The sequence below is a fragment of the Camelus bactrianus genome, chromosome 1 (assembly GCF_048773025.1).
Source record: "Camelus bactrianus isolate YW-2024 breed Bactrian camel chromosome 1, ASM4877302v1, whole genome shotgun sequence".
Classification (NCBI taxonomy): domain Eukaryota; kingdom Metazoa; phylum Chordata; class Mammalia; order Artiodactyla; family Camelidae; genus Camelus; species Camelus bactrianus.
The window spans coordinates 82,550,745-82,568,937 of record NC_133539.1 but is presented as its reverse complement, the minus strand read 5'-3'; the positions used below and the strand labels follow the sequence as shown (position 1 = coordinate 82,568,937).

The following is an 18,193-nucleotide window of genomic DNA, read 5'->3' as shown; positions in this document are numbered from 1 at the left end:
CTCAGGAGAGACAAGAATAAATTCAACTTTAGACTGTCCGTTAAAATAAAGTTGCGAGTAAATTTCCTATTGTCTTGACACAACTTTTAACGAGAAAAACATGTTTAAGTTTTAGTTTTCTTAGATTTATGATGTTCGCAGGTAGTAGGAAAGAATCCACCCTAACATTTCAGCATGACTTATCTCACTGTTTCTGTGTCTTTTTATATTAGGCAGATAACTGGCACCCCTTTCCCTCATTGTACAAAATCTGAATTCGATGTCAATAATTGTACTAAAATTTTTCTAGTCCAGACGCAGGAAAACCTTTTCCGGTGTAAAGCCCACCTTTCTCCATGCGCATGCCCAGTGTGCCCTACTGCTTTGCTCTGCTGTCGGGCATCTCAGACTTCTAGCACCAGGTAAGGGTATCCCGGAAACTGGGCTCCAGGTGGCTAACGCAAACAAAACCCAGGGGGCCCCAAGAGCTTTGGAGTACGTAAACTAAAAATGGGTGATCACTCTCAGCTCAAAAATCCCCATGGCGGAAAGCCCGAGTACACAAAGCAGCTGTTCCCACCCGTGAAGCCTCAAGGAAGGGGAGGATGATGGAGGAAGACGAGCAACTAACTACAAGCCCCAGCATGCAATGCGCAGTTTCTCCTCCAGGAAAGAGGCCCGCCGCGCAGCGCGGCCCAGGCTCGGTCCTGGAGGGCAAAGAGTGAGATGCTGACTGCCAACCGGAATGCTCAGAATGAAGACAGGAGGGACGCTGTGAGCGAGCCCTTAGGTCTCGTATCCAAGAAGCTCCCTGTTTCCGGGGACCCTTGGCATGGTAGGGAGCGGGATCTATGTCGCCAGCCCGTTCCCCCAGGCAGGTGTCGGACTTCCACGGTCCTAGAGCCTGTGGTGTTGCCACTGAACACCTAGAGCCGGATGTGACGTCGACGTGGAGGAAGCAGGGAGAGGCGGAGCGTGGCGAGGTGACGTCCTTCCAAGATGGCGGAGAGAGAGTGAAGAAACCGTGTCTCTCTTTGGGTTGCTATAGGTGAGTTCTGGCTTCGCCCCCAGTATGCCATCCCCGCTCTCACCAGACCCTAGGACATTGGAGGGCAGGCTCCTTCGAGTTCCAGCTCAGGTCGGAGCGAAGGTGTTAACGCGGAAAGCTTGGGCGAGGCAGCCCTGGTGTTGGCCTTGGCCACAACCTCTGCTGTGGGAATTCGCGGGAGTGGGAGCTGGGCGAAGGTCAGGGAGGCAGAAGCCAGCAGAGGCCGGCTTTCGTTGTCACTCTCCGATTCCACCCCGGGTGGGTAGGGTAGAAGGAAGGGGGTGTGGCCTTCTCGGGGCGAGTGGCCAAACCTTTGACAACTGCTGGCCCTGCTTATTCTCCGCCCCCTCGGCACCCGCCTTGGGTTTTGAAGCAACTGTGAGCACCGCGGAAGCTGACAGGTTCCAAAGATTTAAGGGCAGTTTAAAAGAACGCGTACCGTGTTCTTTTTCCCATTTGTCCCAAGGAATCACTTCTTAGTGGTTTATTGAATTTTCTTCCTGTTATGTGTGTGCCTAGTGAACTTGAAAGTCTAATGCAAAAGCGTGGAATTTTGTGTTGCTTTTTTTTTTTCACCTAGTGGAATGTTTTCACTGGATCGCTGTTTATTGACGTATTCAAAGGATTGTGTTAGTTGACCAAGGTGAAATAAAAGCTAGAAAGGAATTTATTCCTTCAGCATTTTAACCATATCTGTATGATAAAAATTTTATGGGGGCATAAAGTGAGAACAGACTTTCTTCTTGTTGGTATTATGTCTCATGTCCCTTCTCCACTCACCAACTGATTGGGTGAAGAGTGATGAAAATTTAGGGTTACTTATTTACTATTCCTTTTTGTTTTCTAGAACAAGGGTAAAATTCGATTCTGATCTCAAAATGCAGTATTCGCACCACTGTGAGCACCTTTTAGAGAGACTGAACAAACAACGGGAAGCAGGTTTTCTTTGTGACTGCACCATAGTGATCGGGGAATTCCAGTTTAAGGCTCATAGGAATGTGCTTGCCTCGTTTAGTGAGTATTTTGGTGCGATCTACAGAAGCACTTCTGAGAACAATGTCTTTCTTGATCAGAGTCAGGTGAAGGCTGATGGATTTCAAAAACTGTTGGAGTTTATATACACAGGAACTTTAAATCTTGACAGGTAAAGTACACATTTTATTTCTACTTATAAAAGCTGGTCAATGGTCTTTAGAGCTAAAGCAGATTTGAATTTTTTTTTATTCAGTCCTTGAAGTCTTGAGACTTCAAATATTGTGCACAATGTTGTTTCTAATAAAGAAGTTGGTATCACTAATTTGGGATAAACAGACTAAATTTCATAAGCACAAAAGAAAAGTATAGATGTTAATACAACTAGAGCATTGTTTTTGACACGTTTGATTTATCTACTGAAACAAACTCTGACTTCAGTTATGTAAACTTAAAGGTCAGAATACAATGGATTTTAAGTGAATTTCAGTTTACCTTTGCTTTTTGGTCTTTATATTCCTCTGGTTTTCTCTCTCCCAAACTCTGTGCTTGGAGTGGGGAGGTGTAGGTGGAGAAAGAAGGAAGAACCTCTAAGTTCATTTAATAGTGCTCCCATTACCAGCCATAAATAGCAATATGCAGGACCTCTTCTTGATCTTGTTTCAGAAAAGTAACTTCATTGGAGTATTAATGGCAGTGACTCTTGTTATCTCTGTAAAAGCTATCAGTACTAATGCTTAAGTTGGGTCCAAGATGCTAAAATGCTTCTCTAAGATGCTTAATGCTACCACTGCACTGACAAGAAGAATCTGATACGCAGGCACTGTTTGTCTCTCAAACATGATAAACTATATAATTAGTTTAATACCAATATATTTACTGGTTGTTGGGGGAAAGGTGGTGGGGATAAAAGGAAAGAGAAACCAATTAAATTACTCCTGTCTTCTTTTCTCCATCTTTTATGAAAGTGTAAACATGAACAGATCATCATCTGACCTAGAAAGATTATGGGCTTTAGAATTAGATCTTGCCTATCAGTCAGTATGTCTCTTTGAGCAAGATACAGCTTCTCTAAGCCTCCTTTTCTTTATCTGTAAAAATAAGATGATAATAACTACATTAGTTGTTACTGTGAAGATTAAAGATGTACTTGAAGGCCTGCCTCTCAGTGAACATTAGTTTCTTTCCTTCATTTCCTCTTCTCTATCCTACTCTCCAAGCCCTTTAATTCCACATTTCTTAGAGATGAGGAAAACAAAAAACAAAAGAAACACCCAAAATTCTGCCACCCACTCTTAACACTTTGTGGATATGTTTACATTGCAGCTTAGCATGGAAATATACTTCTTTTAAAAGCTGGAATAGAGATATTCCTTAATCCTTTTGAAAAGGAAATACTCATGTTAAAGTATTTTTAAATTTTGGTGTAATGAAATCTTTGAGTCAGCTCTGTATAGGGGTTGATTAAAGGAACAAAGCAGTGTCATAGATTTATGTTACAGGACAAATTAAATTGAATATTTGTCTATACAAGTGCCTTTGATCTAAAAATTTAGAATTTATAATGTAAAATAATCAAAACCAGTGAATTTCGGTTGATTGTCAATTTAGTGGTTTCCCTTTCTCATTTAACTTTGCCAGAAAAATCTTGAATTGATTTGAACACACTGAAAAGCACCTTACTTTGATCCTTCAAGCAAAGAATTGATGTGAAGAAGAGCCAGATGTTTTGCTCAATCTTTTTTTAAACATATCTTTCTTGGGGAGCTGGGGAGTTAATTGTTTGAGCCCAGCGGCAAATGTAAGAGAAGACGTATACCAAAAATAGAAAGTCTGTACAACTTATGTTTAAGAAAACAGAATAATAGAGAATTAACTGGACTCAGGAGCCAGAGTACCTTGGTCAAATCTTAGTTCTAACACTCTGTAATCTTGGGCAAGTTACTTAGTTTCTTTGGACCCCTGATCCTTCATTTGTATTTCATTAGTGTGTAAAATGGAGATTATAATAGATTTCATAGGCATGTCCTAAGGATTAAATGAACTACTCATATAAAGGACTTGGCCATAAACTTAACAATATGTAATTAAAATGACTTCCAATGACTTCGGAAGGTGAAAGCAAGTTTGTAAGCATTATAACTTTATGCTTGTAAGCAAAAGCAGATAAGTTGCTGACATAAACAAATGGTGATTGATTCTCTTAACTGAGATTATGGGCTATCTATGAAATAGGTAAATTGTATGAATAGCTGTCACTACTGAACAATTAGTGCATGACTCAGTATTAGTTTGTATTGTTTGGTCTTAAAGCTACCTCATCTTATTGGTAGTTCCTTTTATGGAGCACTAAGCACAATTATAATTTGAGACCTAAATATAGTAAGTGATAGAGTAAATGTGGTTTTCATTCTATTACTATTTCTCATTTATTGTAATTTAATAGATAATGTAACAAAATTAATAAAAATGCTTAAGAAGAAACAATGTTTTTAGAGAGTGACAGTGCTATATACATGCAAAAAACATTTTGTATGAAAGATAAATAAGGTTGTTTTTATGTTTGGGGCATTGGTGCAATACCTTTGCAAATAGAGTTAACTTGATTACAAAATCATGCGTTATTTGCTCCAGAATTAAAGCCAGAGGCCATAAGAAAAGAGTATTTTAAGTAATGTTTTTTTAGCTAAGGGAGTCTATTTGCAAACAGAATGTTTTCCAAAAGTTTATTTGTAGTATGTTTAGGAACTTAGGATGTATTTTCCCAGAGAACAAAATGTTCCCCAAAACTGGTGATTAGGTTTCCAAACTAGCCTACAAAATCTACTTAATTTTCCCAAAGAATTAAATAATATTTGGGGAAAATGGCAAATAGGAAGGTATGTGTTTGTGTATGTGCGTGTGTTATATCCATCCTCAAATAATTAAAAGGGCATATTTTTAATGTTAATACCAACTCAGCTCTCTGACTTTATAGCTAAGAAAATTGAAAGGTGGAAGATGCTGATTTACCCTAGTTAATCCCGATAGTAATCCAGAGCCAGTGCTAGAATAATTGAACAACCTTTCAGTACATTGTAAAATTATAGAGGGCAGAGACTATTTGATATTTCTAAATATTCCTTTCAGGAACACGTATGGTAGTTGTTCAGTAAATATTGACTGCAATGTTGAACAGGGTGATCAGAATTTTTCTGCATGACTCTAAAGTGACAGACTCTCTAGCTAATGTGGTTTGAGTATCACACCACACAGAAAAGTTGGGAGTGTTGCTAGAGAGCTTAGTGCATTCTAAAACCTTGTTTCTTCGAGTGTGATCGATGGACTAGCAGCATTGGCATCACCGGGAATTGTGTTAGAAATGCAGATGCACAGGCCCCAGTACAGACATATTGAATCTGAATCTACATTTAATAAGATCCCTGGGTGATTCACATGCACAGGTAAGTTTGAGAAGCACAGTTAAAGTCCCTCACAGGGGAGCAAGGAAGATAATAGTTTTTTTAGACTCTTCCTGTTGCTAGTCCAGAAAAGTCTGCTATCTGAAGAGGCCTCAGGATAAATGGGAAGAGGCAGTAAGTTGCCAACAGCTACTTTTGTGTTCCAGGTGTTTTTTAAAACAGGCAGAAATTTTAACACTTTATATTTTCCTGGTTATACTTATGAATAATCATTACTTTGTATCTTTTCAAGTTCTGTAAAACTGGAGACTTAACGCCAAACAGTCTGAATGAATGAATAAATTTTATAAATTTGTTCTCTTAGGCCTTTTTCATCATTCTGCTTCATTAGACCTTTAAAAAACATTGAAATATTTCTGTAGCTCTGTTTCAGAAACGTCTTTTTCTTTGATTAGAATATTGTCATTTAGCCTTGTTTCCTTACAGTTGGAATGTTAAAGAAATCCATCAGGCTGCTGACTATCTCAAAGTGGAAGAGGTGGTCACTAAATGTAAAATAAAGATGGAAGATTTTGCTTTTATTGCTAATCCCTCTTCTACAGAGATATCTAGTATTACTGGAAACATTGAACTGAATCAACAGACTTGCCTCCTTACTCTGCGAGATTATAACAGTCGGGAGAAATCAGAAGTGTCTACAGATTTAGTTCAGGCAAATCCTAAACAAGGGGCATTAGCAAAGAAGTCGTCTCAAACTAAAAAGAAGAAGAAGGGCTTCAACTCTCAGAAAACAGGGCAGAACAAAACAGTGCAATATCCCAGTGACATTTTAGAGAATGCATCTGTTGAATTATTTCTAGATGCAAATAAATTCTCCACCCCTGGAATAGAACAAGTTGCACAAAGAAATAATTCAGAACTCGAGTTGACATCAGTTGTGGAAAATACTTTTCCAGCACAAGACATTGTGCAAACTGTTACAGTGAAACGGAAACGTGGAAAATCACAGCCAAACTGTGCTCTGAAAGAACACTCTATGTCTAATATAGCCAGTGTCAAGAACTCTTATGAGCTGGAGAGCTCTGGGGAAGAGCTGGATCAGAGGTATTCTAAGGCCAAGCCAATGTGTAACACATGTGGGAAAGTGTTTTCAGAAGCCAGCAGCTTGAGAAGGCATATGAGAATACACAAAGGAGTCAAACCTTATGTCTGCCACTTGTGTGGAAAGGCATTTACCCAATGTAACCAGCTGAAAACGCATGTAAGAACTCATACAGGTAAGACTGGATTGTGGTAGGTGTGATTGTTTTTATGTTGTGACTGAAATATTTTTATAGACATAGTAATATACATTGTTGACTATTTGTGACCAAAATTTGGAATACACTTGTGTTCATAAAATCATTGAGCAGGTTAGACTTGAAAATGTGTCCAATTGTGACCACATATTTAATGGTTTTTTGTTTGGTTGTTACTGGGGTACTGGGACTGAACCCAGGACCTCGTGCACGCTAAGCATGCGCTCTACCACTGAGCTATACCCTCCCTTCCAGTAGCTGTTTGTCTCATTGTAACTGATACTCTGAAGTCCCAGTGCATGAGTTCTTTAAGAATCATTTTCTCTCATAGTTAAAATAAGCATAAACTTAGTTTTAGCTTGCTAAGTATTTAACAAATATATTAAAATCGATAAAGAGAAATGTAATTACAACCCAGTCTGATTCTCAGATTTTGCCAGCTCATCTCACCACCTGCTTCCTAGACTTTGTTGACTTCTGAATGTTAATTATATATACATTCCTTCCTCAGCCTCTAGATTTACCTTTATTGGTACACTTAGATTTGTACTTTATAAGATGCAATATGTATTTCTCATTGATCACCTTTTATGAACTGAGAAACACTAATTTCTTCTTAACTCTACTGCTGTTTTCAGTAGTCAGTATGGAAGAAGATCCTATTTGCTTTTTTACTTCTAGCAGTTAACATTTTCTGAATACTGAAACTAGTATTGTTGATGGACTCTTGAAAGCGTATATGGCTTAAGCAACTAAGACAGTATTTCCTTCTAAATATAAATTTTATTTACTTTTCTTTTAGGTGAGAAGCCATACAAATGTGAACTGTGTGATAAAGGATTTGCTCAGAAATGCCAGCTAGTCTTCCATAGTCGCATGCATCATGGTGAGGAAAAACCCTATAAATGTGATGTATGCAATTTACAATTTGCAACTTCTAGCAATCTCAAGATTCATGCAAGGTAAAATTTAAAAACAAAAAAATAAATGTTTGATCTTTGAGTCTGTTATTCACTATAGTCCTAAAGTAGACTATTGTATTAGAATTCAGGACAGTTCTAATTTTGGACCATCACACAGTATTCTTAGCACAGTCAGGGAACCACAAGGGAGCCGTGGTGGCTGGCGGGGAATAAGTGAGGGAGGGAAGTAAGATCAGAATGCTGTTAGGGTGTCCAGACGGTGAAGGTTTTATAGGCCTTTATAAAGCTTTTACTCTTGAGAATAAGAAATAAGTGATATGATCTTGCTTGCATTTTTAAAAGGATCACTCTGGCTGCTATATTAGGAAAAGATTATAGGATTGCATGAATGGAAACACAGTTATCAGTTAGGAAGCTGTAGATAAAACCCAAGTGAGAGTGATAATGGTTCAGGTCAGAGAGAGCAGTGGAAGAGATAAGTACTAGTCAGATTCTGGACATATTGTAAAGTTTCAACAAACAGAATTTGCTGCACACTGGATGTGGGATATGAAAGGAAAAAGGAAGGGTAGAATTAAAAATGATTGAGGTTTTTGAGCCTGAGCATCTGAAAAGATGGAATTACCGTTAACTGAAATGAAGATTTGTGAATAGAGCAGTGTAAGTGGGAGTACAGGAGTTTAGAGTAGAGTTCTGATCATGTTAAATTTGAGATGACTATTAGACATCTGAGTGGAAACATATAATAGACAGTTGGAAGTCAGGGGTCTGCTTTGAGCTGAAGATACAAATCTGGGAGTCGTCAGCATATAGATAGTATTTAAAGGCATAAGTTGGATAAGGTCACCAAGAGAATGAAGGTGAGTAGAAAAGAGATCAAAGGATGGAGTCATGAGGTGCACTAACTTTAAGAGTTCTGGGAAATGGGCAAGAACCAGCAGAAGCGACAAGGAAGGAGCAGGCAATGTAGGAACAAACTAGGAGATTGGGCTGCCTTGAAATCAGGTGGAGGAAATGATTTCAGAAAGGGGTGATCAGCTATGTCAAATTCTGATGATAGGGAGATTAAGACTGAGAATCAACTACTGGATTTGGCAAAGTGAGAGGTCAGCGGTGCTCTTAACAAAAGTAGTGTTAGCAGAGGCTAGTAGAGAAGAGATGAGCAGAGAAGAAATTAAAGTAGAACCATTGGAGACTCAGGATGTAACTAAAGGGGAGCAGAAAAATAGAGGAGCAAGTAAGATTCAGGGGTCTTTTTTTTTCCTTTAAGGTGGGACATCAGTATATTTGTATACTGTGATCCAGAGGGGTGGGGAAAGTGGATGATGTAGGATGGAGGGAAAAAATGCAAGAGCAATATCATCGAATAGGCAAGGGGAATAGTATCTTACATATACAAATGGGAGTAGTTGGATTCAGATGTCGTTCTCATACTAGACTTAAGAAAAGTAAATGTGAAGATACAGATGCCTATAAGTGGAGATTTGTGGTGGTAGAAATTTTATTCTGATTGCTTCAATTTTCTCAGTGAAACAGGAAGCAAGGACATCAGCTGAGAGTGAGGATGGGTGAGGAGGTGCTGGAGGTTTGAGGAAAGAGTTTTGAAGAGTGAGTGAATGGACAAGCAAAAATGATTGCCTACAGAATTATAGGTGCACTTGACTACCATATAAAGATGATGGCAAACTTTGAAGTAATCTCAGAACTAATATTTTGATAACAACCAAAACATTTAGTCTTAGCAGTACACATTAAACTCTTGATTTTAAATACATATAAGATGAAATGAAATATGAAATAAAATACTGCATGAAAAATTGTATGAAAAATGTTTGCTATATAGAGTGATCCCCAGATTGCTTTACTTGCCAACATATAATTTTATTTACTGATAGGAAGCATAGTGGAGAGAAGCCATATGTCTGTGATAGGTGTGGACAGAGATTTGCCCAAGCCAGCACACTGACCTATCATGTTCGAAGGCATACAGGAGAAAAGCCTTATGTGTGCGATACCTGTGGAAAGGCATTTGCTGTCTCTAGTTCTCTTATCACTCATTCTCGAAAACATACAGGTAAGAATTTGATACAGAGACTGCTTAAAATAAGGAAAGTTATAAATATAAATAAAAGAAAAAGGGAAATTGAGCCTTTACAAAAAAATAGATTGGTTACAAGCTTTCTAGTTATATGTTTGTTGTTTGTCCTTCTTGAGGCTTTTTATGTTTGTGATTTTCACATAAATATTAAATATAAAAGCAGACATTTTTCTAGAATAATACACAGTGGGTGAAATTATTTATCTTGTAACTTTGTACATTAAAATCAGATAATTTTGACAGTATATAAACTTGAGACATTTTTTATGACCTTAGAGAAACTCCTTAGGCTCTTATATCTTCATTTCCCTTCGATAAAACTGTAAAGTTAAGGGGTTGGGGTGGTTTTGGGTAGAACATTGATTTAATAACTTCTTAGGACTTTTTCTACACAGACATTCTAAGATTTGCAAATTAAACAGATACTTCAAACCCAAAGTATCAATTTTGAAGCAAAATCTGTTGTTCAAATATTTTCATTTTCTGTAGGGTAATTTTTTAATAGATCTTTCCTAAATGATTTTATTCCACTTTAATAATCTTGTAGATAGCACGAATTGAAATACAGATTGTTTAATTTTCATGTTTTTAATTATATAAAAATCAGACTTCTTGCCCAGCTCTAGTCTACTAGAAGGATACGTACAGAAGTAAAGTTTTAATATATGAAAAGCATCAGGTTACATGAGCAATGTAAAATAATTACTAATGTTCCTTTAAGTTGGATCACACTGAAAATACCTCTGAAGTACAATATAAAGAGGTTTTAATTTAAATAATATTCTACAACAGCTTACTTTAGATTATTGTACTTGATAAATATTATATTGGTATAGTACACCACTTCGCTATCTTTTATTTTCCATCTAGGTGAAAAACCATACATATGTGGTATTTGTGGGAAAAGTTTTATTTCCTCAGGAGAGCTCAACAAACACTTTCGATCCCATACAGGTCTGTGTTTAGGGAGAACGTATTATTTTTTGTTCTCTCTAATTTCTTTTTCTGTAAACCTTGACTTTAAACCATTATGGACTATATGGTATCTAGTCATACTCTAGCGATAGCAATATTTTAATGTATAAATATCAACTTTTTATTTTGTTTTTTAGTTGTTGGGAGTGTGAATTAAATTTGATCAAGAATTGTGTAGATTTTCTAAGAAATGTGCCTGATAATCAGTAGTTTTTAAATGACTTGGATTAAATTGCACAGATATACCAAAAAATGAAAAGGAATAGATAATACCAAGATAGTATCAGATTTTCTTATTAAACCGTGTTCACTGTGCAAGTTTTAGGAATACATTTTTATATCGACATGTTTATTATAAAAGGTAGTATGTAAGTAGTATGAAGAAAATAAATGTACAAAAGTGTTTAAAACAAAGGAAAATGCCACTTTGAAAATATACTGTTTTCTTTCTAAAAATTATATTTTATAATTCCTATCTGGTGTAGTGTGAACACCTAGTAGACAGTTAATAAATTTATTGGCAACTCTATATTCTCATACTCCTCAGTTTTCATTGTAAAGCATTGAACAGTTCTTATTTCAAAAGAATTATAATTTTGTAGTATTTTTATTCTGTATTTTTAAAGGATTTTCTAATTTGTAAGTTGCCTGAGAGCAGAAACCATAATCATGAATTTTTTCCCCCAGCTACATCTCTTAGCCAGAGTCTGGCATATAACTGGCACTCAATAAATGTCTGATAGAAATAAAAGAGTAAGTTACATCTTCAGTTTGAAATTTCTGTTAATGAAAATGTGTGATTTTTTTCAAGAAATAGGGATGCTTTGTATGAAGGAGTGCCTATGTGTATACAAGTTTTCATTTCACTGTATTAGAACCAAGAGATTAAGATAGTAATTTGAACTAAATTTAAACAGTATAATAATGTTTGTATTGTGTTCGTCAACATTGGTATTTTTGTCTTAGCAGCTTCTGAAATACTGAGATTTTAAATTTTTTAACTTGTTTTTCAGGAGAAAGACCATTTATCTGCGAATTATGTGGAAATTCTTACACAGATATTAAAAATTTAAAGAAGCACAAGACTAAAGTCCATTCTGGTAAATGCTTGTGTGTTTTTAAAATTTGATACTCTTATATTTGTGCTATTCCTTAAAATGTTGAGATGTACAACAGTTTAAATTTAAATTTCACATTAATTTTAACTGGAAAAATTTTGAAGTCCATTTTAGCCCAAGAGACCCAAATACTTTTCACAGATAGAAAAATATAAAAATTAGATATATATTTTTAAAAATTAGGTCCACACATATGAGGAAGGTAGCTTTATAATTTGCAGATGAATTCATTCTGAATTTCTTTCCGTATTGACCTTGTAATAAATGATGCTTGAAATAGTCCCTCCTTTAAAAACCTGATGTATGAACAGTTTCAAGAATGAAAGAATGTGTAAACAAATTATATATTACTCTTCCTCATACTAGAGTCTGGGTTACTTGGGGTTTACTGTAGTAGGTGCATCATGAACAGTGGTCCAGAAATATGTTAGAGGAAATAGGGAAACAGGTAGCCCCAAATTGTTACAATGTATGAAAATGGAAAGAATTTTTACACTTTTGCTACAGAATTTTTAGACTGTTGCTTAAAATGAATCCTTGAGAAAGTTTCACTATGCTTAAGCATTCTGTTATGATTAGAAACAAAACACTAGTCTTCAGTTTATAGAGATGATAGTCTTTGATGGTAAACATAAACACCATGAGGTTTAAGGTAAGTAACATCTGAAAACTTCTGTGAGACATTAATTCAACAAGCATTTATTAAATACCTCTAAAGCACACATAACTGCAGAGTGTATGAAGGTGAACAAAGCGTAGTCCTAGTCCTCAAAGAGTTTACAATCTGGTGTGGGAGGCCAGAAATCTAAATAACTATGATTACAAGACAAAATGTAGTATAACAGAGATGCAAGAGTGCTGAAGAAGAGATTAAATGAGGTGAATACTGGAAAAGCTTAATTCTAGGGAACCTGAAAGGTGGAGAAGAGTTCAAAGGATAGATGGGAAAGGGAAGTTTCATCCCAAGCAGAGAGAACACTGAATAGAGTCACTGGGATGAGACAGCACAGGCTGTATTCTTGGCTGGTTGAACTGAAGAATAGTCTGGCAAAAACAAGATAAACTTTATAAAAGCAAATATGCAATTTTGTCTAACAGAGATAGACTGAAATCATGTTAGTACTTTGGAGTGACAAGAAAGTGGAAAGCTAGTGGAAAATTTGAAGAAAAAACTGTATCTTTAGTCAGTGGCATAATAACTCCCTTGAGTAGGGCAGAATTTCTGAAAATGAGAGTGCCATATCTCTGAACTTGAACTCATTGAATAATATGAATATGAACTACTCATTAATACATTCAGTGAACAAACAGAATACTTATTATGTGTATAGCACTTTTAAGTACTTTGAAGGAATTAGAGAAGTATAACTTGACATTTGCTCTGAAGGAATTTACAGTCTGTTGAGCATTCAAGGCATACCTACGGAGAATGTTAAATAGCAATATGATAGATGTCACAGGGTGGTATATGAAAAACTGACAAGCAAGTGATAAAATAGGTAAGAAACAGCTTACCCTGCTCCAGAACAGTTAAGTCCATTTTTATAATGATGTTGGTGCTTGAACCTAATCTTCAAACCCATAATGGATGTATATAGATAATAAGAAGGGCAAATCAGCAAGAGAGAAACAGTATGACTAAAGGTGTGAGGTTGGAATGCAAGTTCTGGGGATGGTATATAGATTGAGTCTTCCTCAGGGTTTTTGTTTGGTTCTTAAAGAGAGTTAATTTTTTTCTCTTCCATTTCAGGTGCAGATAAAATTCTAGATTCTAGTATAGAGGATCATCCCTTGAGTGAACAAGATTCTATACAAAAAAGTCCTTTATCAGAAACTTTAGATGTGAAACCTTCTGATATGACTTTACCACTAACTCTTCCGCTTGGAACTGAGGACCACCACATGCTTCTGCCTGTCACAGATAATCAGTCTCCTACATCAGATACGTTGTTGAGGTCAACTGTGAATGGGTATTCAGAACCACAGTTGATTTTTTTACAACAGTTATACTGACTTTGTGAGAAATATGGAATTGCTAAGACACCTTGGTAGGAAACATAAACATCTCTGGTAAGGTGCATATATTCATATTAAATTAACCATTCATTTGAGTTGTGGCCATTATTTTTCATTCACTGAGGTAAAAGCACCTGATGCTGCATCATAACTGGGCAATGCTTCTTTGATATTTGGCTTTTATGTCTAAGTCATATACACAGCTTTTTAAGGAATGAGTAATTATACTACATTAGCACTCTTTTGGGTGGGTAAGTTTTACTTTCTTTTAGAGCTGCCTTAATTCCATTTTTATTTTGCATTTTGGATTGCCTTTCATTTACTCAAGTAGAATCTATCAGTTTATGATTTTTGACCTGTGGAATTTATTTTCTTCCCCTCAAAATTTAAAAGAAATCCATGATAGTATCAGCCCAAGAGAGGTGCTGATGGATCAATACATAAACCATAGACCAATACATAAACTATGGGGGGAAAATAAAATTCATATTTCTGCCTAACAGAATGTACCTGAGAAAATTTCGGTACTGAATAAGAATTGTGCTGTTTCTCTATTAATACAGTCCATTGGAGGTAACTTTTCTAATGAAACAAAAAGTGTTTCTCTTAAAAGCTAGAAAACTATGTAAATTTTGTTCATTTAGAACTCAGTATTCTAGAGAAAACCAGTGGTCAGTACTTTTGATTTATCTGAGACTACATTTTCAAAATGAATTTTAAGTAGCTATTTGGTGTTTTTATCTTATTAAAGACAGTTTTGAAACTTGATCCAGATTGTTTTAATAGGTTTCTAGATTACTGGAGATGAGGAAAATATACTGAGTTTTGAAAATTTTTAATAAGCCTCTTATACCTCTTATGCACTTTTAAAAATATAAAATCCTAAAAAGAATTTTCTAAATAGAAACTTAATGCATAGTATAAAATACTTGGCTTCTGAATTTGATACATTATATTCATAAATAGTTAAGAAATGAACTTCAATTAAATAGTAAACATTTGTTATCAGAAAGTCAGTTTATTAAACATTTTATACTTGAGTTTTCTATAAGTTCTGAGTTTTTAAATTTTATAGATTAAACCATGACAGTTGTTGGTGGTTATAGTTTCACAGTAGTCTTTTTCCTTCCTAATGAACTTAGAAAATTCAGATTTATTCTGATATTTACCACTCTTCCCCACCCCATTTTTCCCAAATATTGATTTATTTCACTGTCTAATCTTTGGACATTAAATTATCAGTTCCTATACTGCTGATCAAACACCATGGTGACATTATTTCTTATTTCTGCCATGCATTAGTTGTGGCTTATTTGTTTTCTGCTTTGAAACCACACCTGTAATAAAATTAATGTGTTTTCTATTGGTATTGATTTCTTTAATTGTTATTTTCTTTGGGGTCCTACTCATAGGAACCAACCAGAAGACTTAATGAAACTACTAAATTCTTGTAAACTGTACATATCGTCACCATTTCACAGCATACTCAGCATTTTCACACTAAATTGCCACCAGTGGGATTGGCTTAATTGAATAGAGTTTGAAATACTGCCTTTATATAATGTACCTCAAACTTTGTATTTAATTTATCTAAGAAATATAATTATGCATATGTATTAATTTAATATACTGAGTTTAAGTACAATTTATAAAGTTATAAAATGTTCAACTGATCTATTCTGGCTTAAATTCAATAGGAACTGGAATGTGAAGAAATTAAAGGAAATTAGGACTCAGCCGTTTTAAGAAGTCTACTGAAATAGAGAGGTTATATTTAATTCACATCCTCATTAATCTCAGTATCTAATGAACAAAATTTCTCTTTAAAAACTGCCACAGTGATGTTATAATTCTGTGAGGGTAGTAGTTACCAAATTTCCTCTAATATGATGGTAATTAGCATTCTGCCTTTACATAGATAAGCCTTCAAATTTATTATTTTTTAGAATTATTGGATTGGAGTAGCTAAAGTTGATTTATTGTGCTTTTCTTCATCACATTATCTGCTTCTTAGCTAAAATAATTTTATTTTAAAGTGACATGGCTTGATGCTCTTCCAGAATGACGTGTAAAGAAAGCTTGAATACTTCAGTATCCTGTCTTGTCATTCTTCTCATAATGCTTATTATTCTTTATCATAATATGCATGTATTTTAGTTGTATCTGGCATCATTCTAACACTCATAATTATATTAGTTAAGTTCATTTTTAAATATATTTGTACAATGCAGTGTTTTGGGAAAGGTCTGTTCTTAAAGTATTACTAAGTTTTTTGAAAGTCTTTTTAAGATGCTGAAAATCTTACTGAAAAAACATTTTCTAAGTTAATTTTGTTTTATATTTGTATTAGATTATTCCTAATGTATTGTTAGATTTTAGGCTTTTTAAAAAGAAACCATAGATTATATATAAATGATTTTGCTGTTTTTAAATGGTATTTGTTTTATGTTTAATTTCATAGGATGATTTTGATAGACAAATTTTAGAAAGTTTTATTTTTTTTAAGAAAAGGTTTTGTCTGTTCTGTTGCAACAGTAGTTTATCACTTCTGTATGTTTCATTTCTACAGAAATTGTGCAAATGAGAGTAGTTAAATTATGCTTATATAAAAACAATGTACATGTACTCGTTTTTTAAAATATCCTAGAATAATAGCTCTAATATTTGATGCACATCAGAAACATATTTTTTAAATAATGGTGTCTAAGCCCAACCCCACCTTAGGCCCTCTGATTTAGATGATCTCTAGAACATGCTGGAAGAGCTCTGTAGGTGATCTTAATGCATACTGAACATTGAGAACTATTGTCCTAAACATTTCTTGGCATTCTTCCTTTGGGCTCTTGATATATGATATATGGGTTCTTGATACATGAAGCTCTTGGTAGAACTTTCCTCAGAGATTTTGAGACTTTAGAACTTGGCTAGAAATACCACCAAATAAAAAGTAATTGTATTTTAATGTAATTTCTGTAAATTCTACATTTTTACTCATTATTTATGAACAATATTGAGATTTAGTTATTGGTGCATTTGAGACAATGATACGGTCTACTCTTCTGTGCTCTGCAACCCTGCACCGCCTTCATGCAAGAAACATTTGGTGTATTTGCTTAAGGAATTTAGATAATGATTATCATGTAAACATAGTCATCATCCAGAAGTAGAGTAATTTCAAGAAGAATATACTAAAATTAAACACCACAGATGTGAATCAGATACTTGGATTAAAATATCTGACCATTATTTTGAATGCTAGAAAACTGTTGAAATCAGAATGCATAAAGTTACAAAGATGAATAAGATATCCTCCATTTTTTAAGTATACAGTCAGATGGGAAAGATAAGCCTGAATATAACTGGCAATAAAACAAGCCAGAATGCCAAGTGTTACAGTGCTGGGGAGGCAAGAAAGGAAATGCTGAGCAGTTAAAGGAAGATGAATGGACACAGAAAGAGCCATTGCTCCCCTGGGCAGGCAAACAAGAGGAGATGGTTAATGGGAGGAATTTGTTCACAGCTGACTGAGGTAGGCAGAATGGAAAGAAAGTGTGAAAGGTAGGGATCAAAGGCACGTCTAGCACTATACCTATACCATCTTGAAATAGGGCTCTACCTTTAGCCTGTGCCGAAGGAATGGGATTAGATAGCCAAGTTTATAATCCAGGATCTCACACTCAATCACAATTGACTGCTGAAGGGCAGGGATTAGACAGCCACATTTGTAACACATGATGCCATACTTGTGACTGCAGCTCAATGAACACCTTAGCAGGGAGAAGTAATTCTTAGGCCAAACACTTACTAGGTATTGGTATACATGTAAATGAAAAAAATCATTTAGAACTGGCCCAGAGTCAGTGAAGCAAGCCAAAGTCAAGGAAATAGTGAAGAAGCAGAGAAAGCTGATCTATAGCGCAAAGAAAGGGATAAGGCAAGTTTGCAGAACCAAGTGACTGAGGCCCTGAAGAGACGGAAGTGGCTTGGTTTCTGGCTTTGCAATCCCATTCTGGAGGTGGCACAACTATGCTTCATTTCCTTGTCCCTGGTTGCCGCTTATTTTTGCCTATTTAAGTTCGTACAGTGTATCTCCTTTTTCTTAAGCAGGCTTGAGTCAGTTTCTGTTCCTTGTAGTTAGGCAGCCCTGACTTAGACACATTAAGTTTTAAATCCTTAGTGATTGAGTAAATGGTGATGCCATTAACTGTGATAGGGAAGATAAAGTGGAGGTTTACGGAAGAGAAAACTTTATTTTTTATGTGCTGAATTTGATTGGTGGTGAGATACCTATGTGAAAATGTCTAGCAGTAGTTGGAAATGAGGACTGAAACCCAGCAGAGGTTAAAGCTAGAGATACAGATCTTG

The 18,193-nt window shown here is 35.5% G+C and overlaps 1 protein-coding gene across 2 annotated transcripts; it reads left to right on the top strand.

The window, feature by feature from the left end:
- Positions 1 to 439: 439 nt before the first annotated feature.
- Positions 440 to 16,795, top strand: MYNN (myoneurin). 2 transcript variants are annotated; one of them, XM_010952084.3, is made up of 8 exons: positions 440 to 1,027; positions 1,875 to 2,171; positions 5,887 to 6,677; positions 7,501 to 7,660; positions 9,517 to 9,695; positions 10,590 to 10,673; positions 11,708 to 11,794; positions 13,563 to 16,795. In XM_010952084.3, the coding sequence occupies exons 1-8, from the start codon at positions 831 to 833 to the stop codon at positions 13,823 to 13,825; spliced, it is 2,058 nt and encodes a 685-aa protein (XP_010950386.1). In that variant the 5' UTR covers positions 440 to 830; the 3' UTR covers positions 13,826 to 16,795. The 2 variants fall into 2 exon arrangements, with proteins under 2 accessions (XP_010950386.1, XP_010950387.1); XM_010952085.3 differs by lacking the exon at positions 10,590 to 10,673.
- Positions 16,796 to 18,193: the final 1,398 nt, after the last annotated feature.

What these genes read in the sequence shown, in the direction of transcription:
- MYNN (XM_010952084.3), top strand. Translation starts at nt 831, where the DNA reads ATGTCGCCAGCCCGTTCCCCCAGGCAGGTGTCGGACTTCCACGGTCCT. An exon ending in GGAACTTTAAATCTTGACAG is followed by an intron (nt 2,172 to 5,886) that starts GTAAAGTACACA and finishes GTTTCCTTACAG; the next exon opens with TTGGAATGTTAAAGAAATCC. An exon ending in TCATTCTCGAAAACATACAG is followed by an intron (nt 9,696 to 10,589) that starts GTAAGAATTTGA and finishes TTTTCCATCTAG; the next exon opens with GTGAAAAACCATACATATGT.